The sequence below is a fragment of the Hydra vulgaris genome, chromosome 15 (assembly GCF_038396675.1).
Source record: "Hydra vulgaris chromosome 15, alternate assembly HydraT2T_AEP".
NCBI lineage: Eukaryota > Metazoa > Cnidaria > Hydrozoa > Anthoathecata > Hydridae > Hydra > Hydra vulgaris.
Window position 1 is genome coordinate 16,965,001 of NC_088934.1, and position 15,160 is coordinate 16,980,160.

The 15,160-nt window shown below is 25.9% G+C and overlaps 1 protein-coding gene across 3 annotated transcripts in view; it reads left to right on the forward strand.

Annotated features, from left to right (window-relative positions):
- Nucleotides 1-15,160, forward strand: part of LOC136092367 (E3 ubiquitin-protein ligase rnf213-alpha-like) — a 237,700-nt gene that overhangs the window by 126,288 nt on the left and 96,252 nt on the right. For 2 of the 3 annotated variants that reach the window (XM_065820440.1, XM_065820442.1), the window contains 14 exons: nt 1-76; nt 284-372; nt 1,134-1,217; nt 1,293-1,396; nt 1,785-1,911; nt 1,999-2,191; nt 2,736-3,000; nt 5,458-5,604; nt 5,848-5,947; nt 6,153-6,324; nt 7,021-7,189; nt 8,133-8,218; nt 8,427-8,636; nt 8,724-8,843. The exon at nt 1-76 is cut by the window's left edge and continues 592 nt beyond it. In XM_065820440.1, coding sequence (XP_065676512.1) covers nt 1-76; nt 284-372; nt 1,134-1,217; nt 1,293-1,396; nt 1,785-1,911; nt 1,999-2,191; nt 2,736-3,000; nt 5,458-5,604; nt 5,848-5,947; nt 6,153-6,324; nt 7,021-7,189; nt 8,133-8,218; nt 8,427-8,636; nt 8,724-8,843 — 1,942 coding nt within the window. The remainder of the gene's footprint in view (nt 77-283; nt 373-1,133; nt 1,218-1,292; nt 1,397-1,784; nt 1,912-1,998; nt 2,192-2,735; nt 3,001-5,457; nt 5,605-5,847; nt 5,948-6,152; nt 6,325-7,020; nt 7,190-8,132; nt 8,219-8,426; nt 8,637-8,723; nt 8,844-15,160) is intronic. The other variant, XM_065820441.1, reaches the window with a different exon arrangement.

Consider the following 15,160-nt stretch of genomic DNA (forward strand, 5'->3'; position numbering starts at 1 on the left):
ATTCAGAAAGTGAAAATATTAACGAGTTAGAGCTGAAAGCAAAAGTTCAGTTTCAGCAAATGAAGTCAAACAATAGGTAGGTTTAAAATTTTTTTTTTTAATTTCAAAAAAAATTTTGGAATATTTATAAATGTTGTAAAATGCGTATAAATATTTGAAGCGTATAAATGCGTAATATGTATAAATGCGTATATATCGTAAATTGTAATCCTTTTGTAATTCTTATTCTAGAAGATATTTTCTTGTTTAAAAAAAAAAAAATTGTTTAATTAAATTAACTTAGTAATTTTAGCTCAAATGCAAAACACAAAGATGAAAAAAAGCCATATTTGACAATTGATGAACTTGGCAGATTTTTAAAACATTATAAAGGTTTTTTTTTATTCTTATATTTTGAGTTATAAAAATATTTTTAGTTGTAAAAGTATTAAAAAAACCTTATTAACCATTATGTCACTAAAACCATTTTCTTATTCTTTTTGCAATAACATGAGTAAGGCTTGGTCAGGCTTAGCAGGTAATAAAGCCTGAAAAAGTATGATAAATAAGATTCAACCATTTTTTGTAAGATAACTTGTTCTTTATACTAGATCTAAATGAGGATAAATAGGATGAGGACCTTTATTTACTATATATTAGATTTATTAGATCTATTACAATAATAAATTAATTATATAATATGCTTTATATATTTAACTAATTATTATAAAGGATAAATTTTATTTTAAAAGACCTCAGTCTAAGTTGTTTTTTTTTTCTTTCAATAAATTAGTAGGAATGCACAAATTTTATAATTTCTGATCAAAATTTTCTAAATCACTTAGGTACTAATTTAAATATCCTGGATACATTTTTGTTATTTATAATTACAGCCTACCTATAAATACATCATATATAGATTCTATATATTCAATCATATGTAGTTTCTATATTATAGAAATTACATATGATTGAAAAAAATTTCCACCTAATTTTCCACCCTATTTATTTTTATTTTTTGGTACCATTTTCTTGTTTTCATCCTTATTTTTTAACTTTTCGTATTGTTCTTTTTTATATTTTATTATTTTTTTATTTTGCATATGCTGATAGTGCTGATTTTACAATTTTTTTTTTTTTTTTTTTTTTTGCAGACATTACAAATTTTCAGTTTTCGAAAAGGATTGTTCCTCCATATATAAACAAAAATAAACCAAACCTAATAGTATTGTCTCATGGTAAGACAGGAATAATGTTTTCATTTTTTAGAAGATCAATTTACTATAACAATATATACTTTTTTTTTTTTTAAGATGAAATTATGTATGCTGTTCTTGAGATTTATCTTTATCAAGATGGAGTTTTACCCACCTCAGAAGAAGTTCTACTTTGTGATGATTCAGTTTCAATAGAAGAGGTGACAGAAAATTTTAAATTAAAAAAAAAGTTATTTATAGTCAGTTGATACAATAAAGTTATAATAAAATAAATTTTAAAAATATATTATAATAAACTAAATTTGTAAAAAAGTAATAACAATAATAATTTTTATTAAAATAATTATTAAGAATTATTAAAAATAATTCTTGATCAGTCTCAATCAAAAAAAAAATATTTTCTTAAGTTCAAAAACTGCTAATATTGTTTTTAAATGTTAAAAAACTTTAAAAATAATTAAAAATAATCTATTTTAGATGTAAATTTCAACATATAAATATATATAAAATAGTTACGAAAAGCATTTTTTTTTTCCACATAATAAAAATTGTTTTATTTTATATATATGTTTTTTAATTACTTTTTAGATTGAACTGTTAATAATGCGAGCTGTAGACAACAAAAATGGCTTGTATTGTTTGGTAATAAATGAAAACCTAAAATATGAAACATGTGAAAAAATGTATTCCTTTTTGCAAAAGACGATTCAAATAGGTTAGCAAAATAGTTATTCTTTGTATACTTTTTTTTCTTTTTTCTTATATTTTGTTTATTTTTTTGTAATATTTGTTTTATTTTCAGGTATTATGAGTCCACTTTTAGTGTTTTGCAGTAGTGAAAACCACCACAATTCTTACATTGTAACAGCTCTAGACCATTTTAAACAGAAAATTCCAAGTTATCTTAGTAGAGATCAGATTTGTGAAAAACTTACACTATGTCTTCGGAACAAACTTTTAGATCAAAAGGCTGGGATTATTTTTAATGAGTCAATGTAAATTTTTATTTTTTAATATTAGGAGCATAATTGCTTATATATTTCTAATGCCTATGAAAATTTTATATTAAGTAAAAACGATACTTGTTTACATATATATATATATATATATATATATATATATATATATATATATATATATATATATATATATATATATATATATATATATATATATGCAGTAGTGGTGTAGTGGTAAAGCGCTTTAAAAAAAAAGAGAGGTTCCGAGTTCGATCCCCACCACGTCCCTGGTAGTACCGGGCTCAACTTGTTTCTCCGCGCAGCGGCCTTGTTTGTCAAGGTATATATATATATATATATATATATATATATATATATATATATATGTATATATATATATTTTTTTATATATATATGTATGTATGCATGCATGTATATACATACATATAGATATTTTACATGTATATACATATATTATATATGTGTGTGTGTAAAATATATATATGTATATAAGTATATATATATTTTATATACCCATATTATATTATAAAAAATACTTGTCACATTTATGCTCTTTTAGATACAAATCACTTGTAGTGAAATCAATGAGAAGTGGAATGGGGAAGTCCTTTTTTGTAGAAAAATGTGGCTCACAACTTTCCTCACATTTGGATGCTAAATACCAAACAAATATGAGTAATAGTCAAAACAAGAACAGTCTTGTTATTGTTTCTGTGCATGGGACAGTGGTTAACACTGATGCAATTGTTGAAAGATTACTTCAATTTGAAGAAAGACCAAATGCTTTTTTCCCTAGATTGTATCATTTTGATATCACACCAATGGTAAAATTTTACTTTGGTGTTAAACTTAAACAGAATTATATTTTGAAAAAATATAAAAATTTCGTATATATATATATATATATATATATATATATATATATATATATATATATATATATATTTAAATATATATATATATATATTTAATTTTGCTGTGTGCATATATTCAGCAAGAGTGTTGGATGAATGATATCAGAGCTAATTAATTAATTGATTTTTTGATGTTTTAACTACTGAAAGTTTCATGCGTTTTGCATTCATCAGGTAAAAAACAAAAAGACAAACAATGTATTTTTTACTGATTCAATTTTTATTGATTATTTTTATTGATTGATGATTGAAAAATGCTTGAAACTTTTAGTAGTAAATATTATGCCGTTATTTTTATATAATCTTGTCAAAAAATCAATTATATATATATATATATATATATATATATATATATATATATATATATATATATATATATATATATATATATCATTCTTTGTTATATATATATAAAGTTCTTTGGATTCTTAGCAAGTTCTATTGTAGCAACATAAGTTTTAAATGTCTCAATTTTATAATTTGTGTTGCTTATCTAAAGAGATGAGTCAAAACTGAGAAAGTACTTTTTTACCCTTTGACAGATGCATGACTTCAAAAGGTTTGAGACATTAGCCTGACATTCGTCAATGTCATTTTAGTGTTCTCCATAACTCTCTCCTATTTGCCTTAAACTTCTTAATAAGCGATTGACTGAATCTTATTTTTCTGCCTGCTGGAAAATGTCATTTGTGGTTCCAGCTTTTAAAAACTTAAGAGAACACTCTGACTCAATTAAAAAATAATAATTTTTTAATTGAGTCAACTTTTTCTAATAATCTGACTAGATTACAGAAAGGTATATTGTCAATTAGATGAAAGTGGCAAGGGAATGATTATTGCTTTTGACATGTCAAAACTTTTGATTAAAACTTGGACAATGGTCTTTCTTATAAGATTGCTTCATATGGTGTATCTAAGAAAGTTTTGTGATTATTAAACCATTCCTTTTTAATCTTAGTATTAAGGTTGTCCTTGAAAATCAACATTTTTTGCGAACAACCTTAATTCTGTGAATACTAAAACTTCAATTCCATTTTTTGGGTACTGCAAAGCTCTTCTCCTTAGAGTTATTTTCTTTTTTATCTATGTCAATGATCGTCCTGAAAATTTTATATTAAAAGTGGCTCTTTTTTCTGACAACATAACTACATACTCTATAACTATCTTGACAAAAAGTCTTTACTTTTTGACTGCTCACAATAGGTAGCTAATCTAAACAATAATCTTAAATCTGATCTCTCTTCTGTAACAGCTTGGGGCCTACTGGGACTTGTGAATTTTAACTGCAACTAAATTCAGTTATTTAATGCAAACAGTTATTGCACTATTGTTGGTATTCTTATAATGATGAATGACAATACTCTCACTGAGTCCTTTACTGTATGTCTGCTTGGTTTATTATTCACTACTGATCTCTCATGAAAACCATATGAGCCATTTATTTTGAAAGTGGCATAATTCAAAATAATAATTTCAAAAATAATTTCATAATTTCAAAAAATCAAGTTATTAATATCAATGATTACAGTGTAACGGTATCATTTGTGAAATAATTTAAAGCAATTCAAAATTATATTTGAATTTATTTAATTATAATTGTGAAATTTTTACAAATGAAGAAATTCCCCAGTAACTCCTAATTTAGATAATGGTTGCTTCAAGCCTTGTTGGGGTTAAATTATTATTTAAAAAAAAAAAAAGAAAGCAAATAAATTGGTATTTGGTGAATTATGAAGTTATTATTTAAGTTTGTCTTAATTGAAGAAAACTCTTGAAGAAAAATGATTGCAAAGATTAATTGAAGAACAACAATTAGTAGGTGTCAGTCAATGGAAAATTTGCCATTACAAACCATTCAGAAACTAATGTTTATTTAAACAATTTTATTTGTTTCACAAGAAAAAAAAGATCTGTCAACAAAGTTTGTAAAATTTGTTAGTAGTGACTTAGTATTAAAGTTACAAAGGTGTGGAGATGCTTTAGTTGGTTCCTATTACAGCAAAATTATACAAGCTGACAAAGTTAGTGTGAGTTTGAAACATTTAGATAAAAGATTAGTGTAAAGCACATCTATTGTCAATCTCAATATCATTGTAAAAAAATTCAGAACATATTTTAATTCTCACTGTAAATCACCGTTCCCAGGTTTTTGTTGTTTGTTTAAAGGACTGTTATCACCTTTTTGGGTTTCTTATATGAAGTCTTTATATAGCATTTAGGAATGTTTTCTGTCAACTGTGCACCTTACATGGTTGACAGAAAAAGTTTTAAGAAGAATTATAATAAATATAATTCTCATGAAAATAAGAAATGAAATGTGATTTTTAATTTTTACAATCAATCATATATTGATAATGATTTTTTTAGGTTAGAGAAGGACTGGATTCATTCCTATTTAACTTAGTTGTTCTGGGATCATTAAAAACGAGTACAGGAAAAGTGTGGAGAATGAATAACAATGATACATGTATCATTGAAATAACCATAAACCATTCTGACGAACAATCTAACAATGTAAGTATTTACTAAAATTTATTATGATAGTTAGAGAGTGTAAAAAATGATGATAGTTAAGGTGTAATAGGTGTTTTAAAAAAATACAACTAGTTTGTGTTTTGTAATAATGATCAACATCTTGACTGTTCAAATGTATTTCACATCTAAAAGTTTATACTTTTTTATTAAAAACATAATTTCTTTATAAATATTTGTATGAAAAACATATTTTGGAGTTTTTTTCTTTTGATTCAATTTTAGGGTCCCAGAGAAAGTCAATGTTTCAGTGTAGTTGCTAACATGCTACCATGTATTACATGCATTTCTCCCAATGAGGTTTTGGATGTGCTCCAAGGTCAAGGTATTTTGATTTTTTTTTAAATAGCTTATAAATTCAAAAACTTATTAAATTATTTATACAAATTATTATATTTATTTTTGTATTAAAAAACTTTTTTATTACATGATTTTTCTAATACAAATTTATATATTATATTATTATTTATTAAATTTATATATTATATTATATATTTTTTAATTTTTTTTTTTTTTTTATCAATAACTAGAGATGTTTAAAATGGTTTGGTTTGACAAAGAAGAGCACAAAAAATCCTCAATGCAACGAGTTTGTCAATATTTACAACTGTATGACACAAATAGATCCTTGTTGAATACGTTTGCTTACAATCCAACTCATCCTGCTGTAAATCTTCAAAATAGTTTAAAGATATTACTGAAGTAAGACTTTTTTTCAAAAGAAAATAAACACATTCTTAATTTTTTTTTTTTTTTTTTTTTTTTTACATTTTGTAAATGATTTACAAATATGATTTAGCAATATGATTTGTTATCGAATTATTCAAGCAGTTTTTCATTATGTATATATATATGAATTAGGATTCTAAGAATATGTTGATTTAATGCTGTAATTTAATTGAAAATCAATTGAAACAATATTGTAATTTATATATAATAAAATTAAGATTAAAAAGACCATTTCAATGGATTTAACCATTTCATTGAATTTAAACATTTCAATTAATTATATACTTTAAGACAGATAAGCCATAAGACATTTTTTATAATTAGACATAACTAATAAATATAAATTTATGTTTTTTTGTTAATAATTTGTATCTTAAGATAAAAGGTACTTTGATTTTTTTGAGCCACTGTTTTGTTTTAAGAAATTAGAAAAGCAATACTTTATTTGTAGAAATCAGTATACTAAGTACCTAAATTATATTTAGATGAAATTATTTAATTATGAATATAATTTGATACCTAAAAGTTAAATGATACCTTAACAATGATATTTAAACTAACATTATTATAATAAAGAACTTAAAAAAATATGTTAACTTTATCATTAATGGCTGTAATTTATCAATAATTTTTTTTATGATAATGTTAAATTTTTTTGTATTTGTTTAGATATTGTGGTGTACAAGATCCTTGTTGGAGTGAATTGAGAAATTTTATCCACTTTTTTAACACCCAACTTATTGACTGTGAGCAATGTGCTTTTACAAGCATTCATGTTGTTGAAGATTTGAGAGGATTTAAAATTTTTGTTATTAGTTTCCTGTTAGAAATGGCACAAGTAATTTACGTTTCATAACAATTCTTTGAAATATTTACTATAAACAAATATAATTCTTATGGCACAAGTAATAATTCTTTGAAATATTTATTATAATAATTCTTTGAAATATTTAATTATTATGAAAATAATAAAAATGATCTTTTATAATAATTCTTTGAAATATTGACTATAAACAAATATAATTCATAAATAAAATTATGTTTTCTACAAAATTTAATAATATTAAAAGAAATATATATATATAAATATCTAGTTAAGAAAATAACCCTAACTTTAACCTCTCAGTTGATGCATTCATGTTTCTTTGTGTTTTATTTTCCTTGTGTCTTTTTTTCAAAACAGTGTTTTTTAAGAGTAGATATATTTTATTTTGTAATATTAAACTCTACTACAAGTTATTGCAATAGTGTTGAGGCAGGAAAAAAAAGTCAGCAATTGTATATCTATATACCCTAAAACTGCATGTACATATGCGCTAAATGTTAGTATATATATACATATATGTATGTGTGTAAGTATTTGGCTTGTTCTACCTATTTTTCAGTCGATATAGCAGCACTCCTTGCATGTTCTACCTGTTTGTCAGTTAATGTATCTAAGCAATAAAAAAGTAGAAATAAAAACATTTCAGGCTATTTTTGCCTTTGTAATTTTTTGAAAAACAATGAAATTTAATTAGTTTCCTTAATTAAATTTAATGGTTTTTAAATAAAGTGTATTTGATCTTCGTTTAACACAGAGTTATTAAGAACCATTTTTACCACAAACTGTAAATTTAGATGTCAAACTATAGAAATATATATACACATAGAGATATTTTAAACTATAAATATCAATAAATACAAGCTTTGTAAGGTTTATAAATTAAATCAATCTAACTCTCATTAAAGTTTTTGTAGTTAAAATTTTTTTTAATTTTTGTATTGTTAATATAATACAGGATTTCTCAACTCGCTCAATATCATTAGATGATTATTATGATTCTAGTCAGCTAATGGTTCAGCTTAAAAGAAAATGGGAGCACAGGTTGTTTAATTTTTTATCAAAATCAGCATGGTGTTTGATTACTTTATTTTCCTTGGTTTTTATTTTTCCTAATTTTTGGGGTTTTATATTATATGATATTATGTGCAAAATAAATGTTCTAAACCATACAAAAAAAAACTTTAAATGTATGTATTGTGAAATTTATGTATTTAATTTTCTTACTTACATTTTTTTTTTCCCTTGTTAGTTCTCATCCTTACTTATTTTTCAACCAAGACCATGTCACAATGACATTCTTTGGATTTAACATTGATTTAAATGGTAACTTACTTGATCCAGATCGTAGAACCATAATTAAACAGGGTATAATGACAAAAGATCTTTATGATGATCTGAATCGTCAGATGCGAGGTACTGAATGGGGATGTTTGAACACCAATTATAAAACATTATCTCGGTAAGCGAAAATTAAGAAAACATTTTTTATTGTTATATTGTCTAATAAAGGTGGTTCATAAATTTAGCTATAGTTTCTTTAAAATAGAAAATCAAAGTTAGACATACTTTGCCGTGTAATTGGCATGGACAGTTTTGATCCAGACCCTTCATATGAGTTGACTGTTGACAATATGAAGAAAATTCTTGCTATTCATATGAGATTACGGTTTTTTAAATTTTATTTAATTTTTTAAATATTTTTTATAATGATATATATATATATATATATATATATATATATATATATATATATATATATATATATATATATATATATATATATATACATACATACAGTGGGGTGCACAAAAAAAGCCACAATAACATTTTTTCTTGATTTCAAGTAGTAATGCATAAGGAAGCAAAACTAAAATAATTGGATATGGTAGTGAAAAACCTTGAACAGAAAAGGTTATATATACATTAATATTTATTTAAATAAAATCTTTAAAAAACAGATTAATACAAACACATTTATTATTTTAGAAAACAACTAACAGATATAGAAATTGGACAAATTATTGAATCTGCTGAACAAGGAGAGTCTCACAGAAGCATTGGAAAACGTTTCAAACGACAAAACTCATCTACTAGTAAATTGGTGAAGAAATATAAGCACATTGGTACAGCTGAAAGGTCTGTTGGATCTGGGAGAAAGCATCAAAAAAGGAGAATTGCTATATTCTTAATGCTGTCAAAAAAGATTGTAAAATCACATGTTCTGAGATAAAACTAGAATTGAACCTTACTAATATCTCAAAATGGACAAAATCTTGTTGAATAAAAGCATCAGGGGAGTTTTTTGCTGGAAAGCGAATAAAAAAAACCTTTTGTTAGTGAAATCAATCGCAAAAAAAAATTAAAGTGGTGCATTGAGCACAAAGATTGGACATGTAAGCAATGGGCTAAAATTATTTGGATCAATGAGTCTCTTTTATTGTTGTTTCATAATAGTCGATCTCACTGCTTGAAATTAATTTGGGAAAAGTTCAACCCTCAAACATGCAAGGCAACCATTAAACAAGACAAAAAGAATAATGTTAGGGGTTGTTTTAGTGCACACAAAGTTGGAAAGCTTTACCGGGTGGAGGGTACCATGGACCAGCATTTGTACCACAAAAGCTTAGTTTATCAACTTGTACCAAGTAAAGAAGAACATTTCACTAATAATGACTACATCTTTCAACAAGATAACGATTTTAAACATACAGCACAGTTGAATAAAAGATATCTGGAATTGAAATTGATACCAGTTATGTCTTGGCCAGCACAGTCTCCTGATTTAAATCCAATTGAAAATCTTTGGTCTATATTAAATAGAAAATTCCAAGATCGTCGAACAACAAATGAAGATAAACTGTTCCAAATTCTTCTTGCTTGTTGGAATGTTTTACCAAATGACTTATTAAAAAGACTTGTAGATAGTATGTCATTTAGATGCGCAGAAGTCATAAGAAACAAAGGCTGGCCAATTAAGTACTAATACAGCTAAAACTTGAAAAATACTTTACAAATCCTAATTTCTTTTGATTACATGTAATGTACAATAATATTATATACATTTCTTTAAAAATTATCCTGAATTACTTTTAATATATGAATTTAAGACATTTTTTGCACCCCACTCTATATATACATATATATATATATATATATATATATATATATATATATATATATATATATATATATATATATATATATATATATATATATATATTAGGATGTGTCAATTAGACAACTAAAACCCTATATTTTCAACAACAAAAAAATTATATGAAAAAAATATTAGGATTTCATAAATGAAATGGAGTAATACTTTTATAAATTAAATTAAGTAGTAGCTACATTTTTTTGGGTTTTTATGTATTCTGTTTGCGAATATTTTGAAAATCATTAAAACAATGACGTATTTCGTTTTTCTGTTTAAAAATTATACTTTAAGTGGAAGAAATTTATTTCGGACCTATTGGGAGATATTTTTCAAAACTTTACGCTTTGCCTGATAAAAATAAATTTAAAATAAAATTACTTTGATTATTGAAAAATTAAGTTTTAATAAAACAAATGGCACCAAAAATCACAAGAAATTTATCAGCTACTCACTTAAGTAGATATGTTGGAAAAGGAAAACTTCTTTTACCATCTGAGCTCCCTACTGCAAGGGATATTTTACGCTATGGAATATTTTAGAGAGAGACCAGTGACCTTAACAAAAGAAACTATACTGTTGATAAACTATTTAATGATATGACTCTAGCTTTATCTGCTCAATGGAAAAAAGCTAATTGCAAGTTTTTACATCCAGTAATTATTAAAGAATGTAGTATTAAAGCTAAACTAAAGTATCTGTGGGAAACTGCAGTTAAAGTTAGCCTAGGAAATGCAAAAAAATCAATAAAGGATACTCTTATTCCAAAAATGGAAAAACTCTTCGATATTTTGTCCTGTAAATGTTTAATAATGTTTTGTTCAGAGTATGGTTGTGACCAAGACTGTAAAAAGCAGGCACATATTGAATGTACATGTGTATGTGAAAGTAAAATTCCTGTTATAGAACTCAGCTTTATCAAGTCACGGAGAGACAAAGTTGGAAGTTTTGCACATTACTACATTGCACAGTGGGCCAGTAGGTGGACAAAATGGGAAAAATTTTAGTTGTCTAATCTTGAAAACCTATTTAATTTTAGTATCTACATATATTAGGAGAAATCTATTGATAATTTATTTATATTAAATCCCTTAGTTACCAGGACTCTAAGCATTTGAATATTGAGATAAAATAAAAATAAAAAAGAATTATAAATAAGTAATTAACGGTGACATCAACGTTGTGTTATATTTCAATTACATCTACGTTTTTGAAACAAAAAATTAGTACATGTTATTCTAGAGTATTTAGAGATAAGAAAAACCAATGTGTGAAATAAATTTGTCATAGCATGTTATCTCAGTTATACTTTGAAAATCACAGATTAAAAAAAAAAATTTCTTAAGAAACTTATTTTTTGCCGCACAATAACTAATAATTACCACAATTTGCCATGTGTTGTCTTATATTTATTTGAGCTATATGATGCTTCAATCGAGTTTTAATTGATTGCTTGTCCCCTTAAATCCCCGTTCAGATTTTATGTATGTTTTAACTTGGTTGCTATGGTACTAAATTTTGCATAGCAACAACTCATTTTTACATTAACGTTGTTTTAACAGTATTTTACTTGCGCTAAATACACAATATTAGGGGTATGTATTAAAATGAGATTCAGAATTCTTATGAGGTTAACTTTTTTTGGTTACTATGGATACCTTACTTTGCATAACATAGCAACAACATATTTTCGGTAGTTGTTAGTAATTTAATTACTAACACTGACAGTAATTTAATTACTTTTAATTTTAATTACTAACACTTGTAGTAACTTAATTACTAACAAGTATTAGTAGTCCAGGCGGCATATATATTATAACATTTTACTTTTAAATACAAAATACTTGTTACAATAATTATTTAGATATGGTTTTGTTAAACTTAGACATTCATAATTTTCTCCAAAAAAACAATCTTAGTATTTCAAAACAAAATATTACTGAAGATATATTAAAATTTATTCAGCCAAAATTTGCTGATTTTAAAGACGTTGATTTTAGACATGCTGTTCAACGATTTGTTTACTTGTATAAAAAAAAGTGGAAATCTGCAAACTATACTGTGAAAAATTTTGAAAAGAAGTTTGTGAACTGGCTTAATGAATATTTAATTGTCAGAAAAAAAGACAATGAACCAACTGCAAGTAGACGTGGTCGAAAACCAGTTGCATTTGATAATAGTTCTAATAAAACTAAAAAACGGCGTGTATCTTGTTTAATTGAATCTCATTCATCCAATGAATTATTTTTTGCTGCTAATAAAAAATTTAGAGATGAATCTGTTGTTATTGCTGCCAAGAATGTTTTAAATATATCAAATACAGATAAAGCAACTAAATATTCAGCAGACGAAGCACTGGCTTTAATAATTGATGCAAGTCTGACAAAAGCTTCCTATCAATTGATTAGAAGCGGAGCCTTGGAGAAAGAATATAACATCTACCCCGCTTACAATGATGTCAGAGATGCAAAATTGAAATGTTATCCTGCAAACATAACAGTGGAGGACTATTCAGTTTCAGTTCCTTTAAAAGATTTAATGACTCATACTTTGCAAAGAATCTGTGCAGTTCAGGAACCTGTGCTAAGGCACTTGATATTGAACGACAAAGCAATAAAAACAATGACACTAACGTGTAAGGCTGGTTTTGATGGTGCTACTGGCCAAAGCATTTATAAACAAGTTTTATCAGAACCCGACATTAACAGAGATTTAAAGCGTGAAGAATCATTATTTATTACTTGTCTTGTCCCATTGGATTTGACTGGATTTAACAACAGCAACGAAAAGGTGCTTATTTGGAGAAATCAAAAGTCGTCCTCCACAGCCTATTGTAGACCCATAAGATTTGCATACAAAATGGAATCCAAGGAATCTGTGATTGAAGAAGATCAGTACATTAAAAGTGAGATAGAAAGCTTGGGTATGATTTTATTAGAGGTTTGCGGATCTTCTATTGAAGTGAATTGTATTATTGAACTTACAATGATTGATGGGAAGGTTCAAACAATATTATCTGAAAAAAATAACTCATACCAATGCTGTTCAGTGTGTGGTGTCTCTCCAAAAAATATGAATAGTCTTGATATCCTTAATATAGATTATACTAACAGAGAGTTCAAATATGGTCTTTCCAGTCTTCATGCATGGATTCGATTTTTTGAGATGTTATTGCACATTGCATATAAAAAAGAAACAAGAAAGTGGCAAGCAAGATCTAAAGAACACAAAGAAAAGGCATCTGTAGCTAAACAAAAGATTCAGACTGATTTTATGAACAAAATGGGACTTGTTGTTGATTTCCCTAAAAGTGGTGGTTCTGGAACAAGTAATGATGGCAATACCTCAAGGCGTGCTTTTGCAGCATATGAACAAACAGCTGAAATTCTGGGTATTGACCAAAACCTTATATTCAGATTTTACATTATCTTGGTAACGCTCTCTTTAGGATATGAAATAGACTGCTTAAAGTTCAAGGATTATTGTTTTGACACTTTTAGACTATATGTGTCCCTTTATCCATGGTATTACATGGCTCAATCAGTTCACAAAGTATTGATACATGGGCATGACATAATTAAAAGCCTTACATTACCCATCGGACTTATGTCAGAGGAAGCTCAAGAGGCTAGAAATAAAGACTTTAAATCTTATCGCGAAAATTTCAGCCGAAAAACATCCAGAAAAGCAACAAATACTGATCTTATCAATAGACTCCTAGTTTCCAGTGATCCTGTTATTTCATCATTGCGTAAATCAACATCACACCAAACAAATCATAAAGCATTTCCTTCAGATGTTTTACAATTACTTAAACAATCTTCAAACGATATTATTGTTTTATAATTTTTTGATGTAATTTAAAATTAATAACGTTTTCTTGCACTATTTTTTGCTTTTATTATTCCTAAAACATTATTTACCTAAATACTCAATTTTTATTCAATATAGGTGGGTCAAAAATCCGATAAGATATTCAAATATCAATTTACCACTTTGTAACTAAGGAAAGTAACCGGTAACTAAGCAATATAAGTATCCATAACAACTAAATTTAAAAAATCATCACTTTTGTAAGAAGTGTGATCTCATATTGGTACTCATGCCAAATTTAGTAAATATAGCACTTATAAAATATCTGCAGATAACAAAAGTAGGTTGTTGCTAAGCAAAATAAAGGTATCCATAGCAACGAAATAAAAAAATATTACCTTTATAAAAAGCGCAGACATCATATTAGTACTCATACTAATTTTAGTGAATATAGCTCTAATATTAAATTAGTTATGAATTTTGTCCAGTAAAAGTGCATTTTGGCCCACTGTGCATTGGGGGAGTTGACACTCTAGAATCAACAAAAATAAAACATGTTATAAAGAGAAAAGTAGAGTATCAGCTGCAATTAGAAAAGAGAGATAAAAAAAATTAAAAAAGAAGAAAAAGTCAACCAAATGATTCCAGAAGATTATAATTGCTTGGCACAGATTATTCAGGTAATAATAAAATATGTTTTTTAGTAATTAATATAACTTTTTTTGGAGAAATGAAATGTTGATATAGTGATTGTTTATAAAAATATCTCAATATCTTTTTTTTTTAGATTTTTTATAAACCAGTAACTTAATGTTAATAACAAAAAGTTTAAGTCTTGTATTTATTTTTTTCAGATTGAAAAAACAAATAAAGTTGAATCAGAACCGGATTTTTCTAGAGAACCAGAACCTTCCAATAGTATTGTAAAAGTTTATAACAGAATGGACATAACAAACATTGCAATGGCTAGTATGAGGCATCACACTAGCTTACGAGAAACTGCAGAAATAGCGACAGCA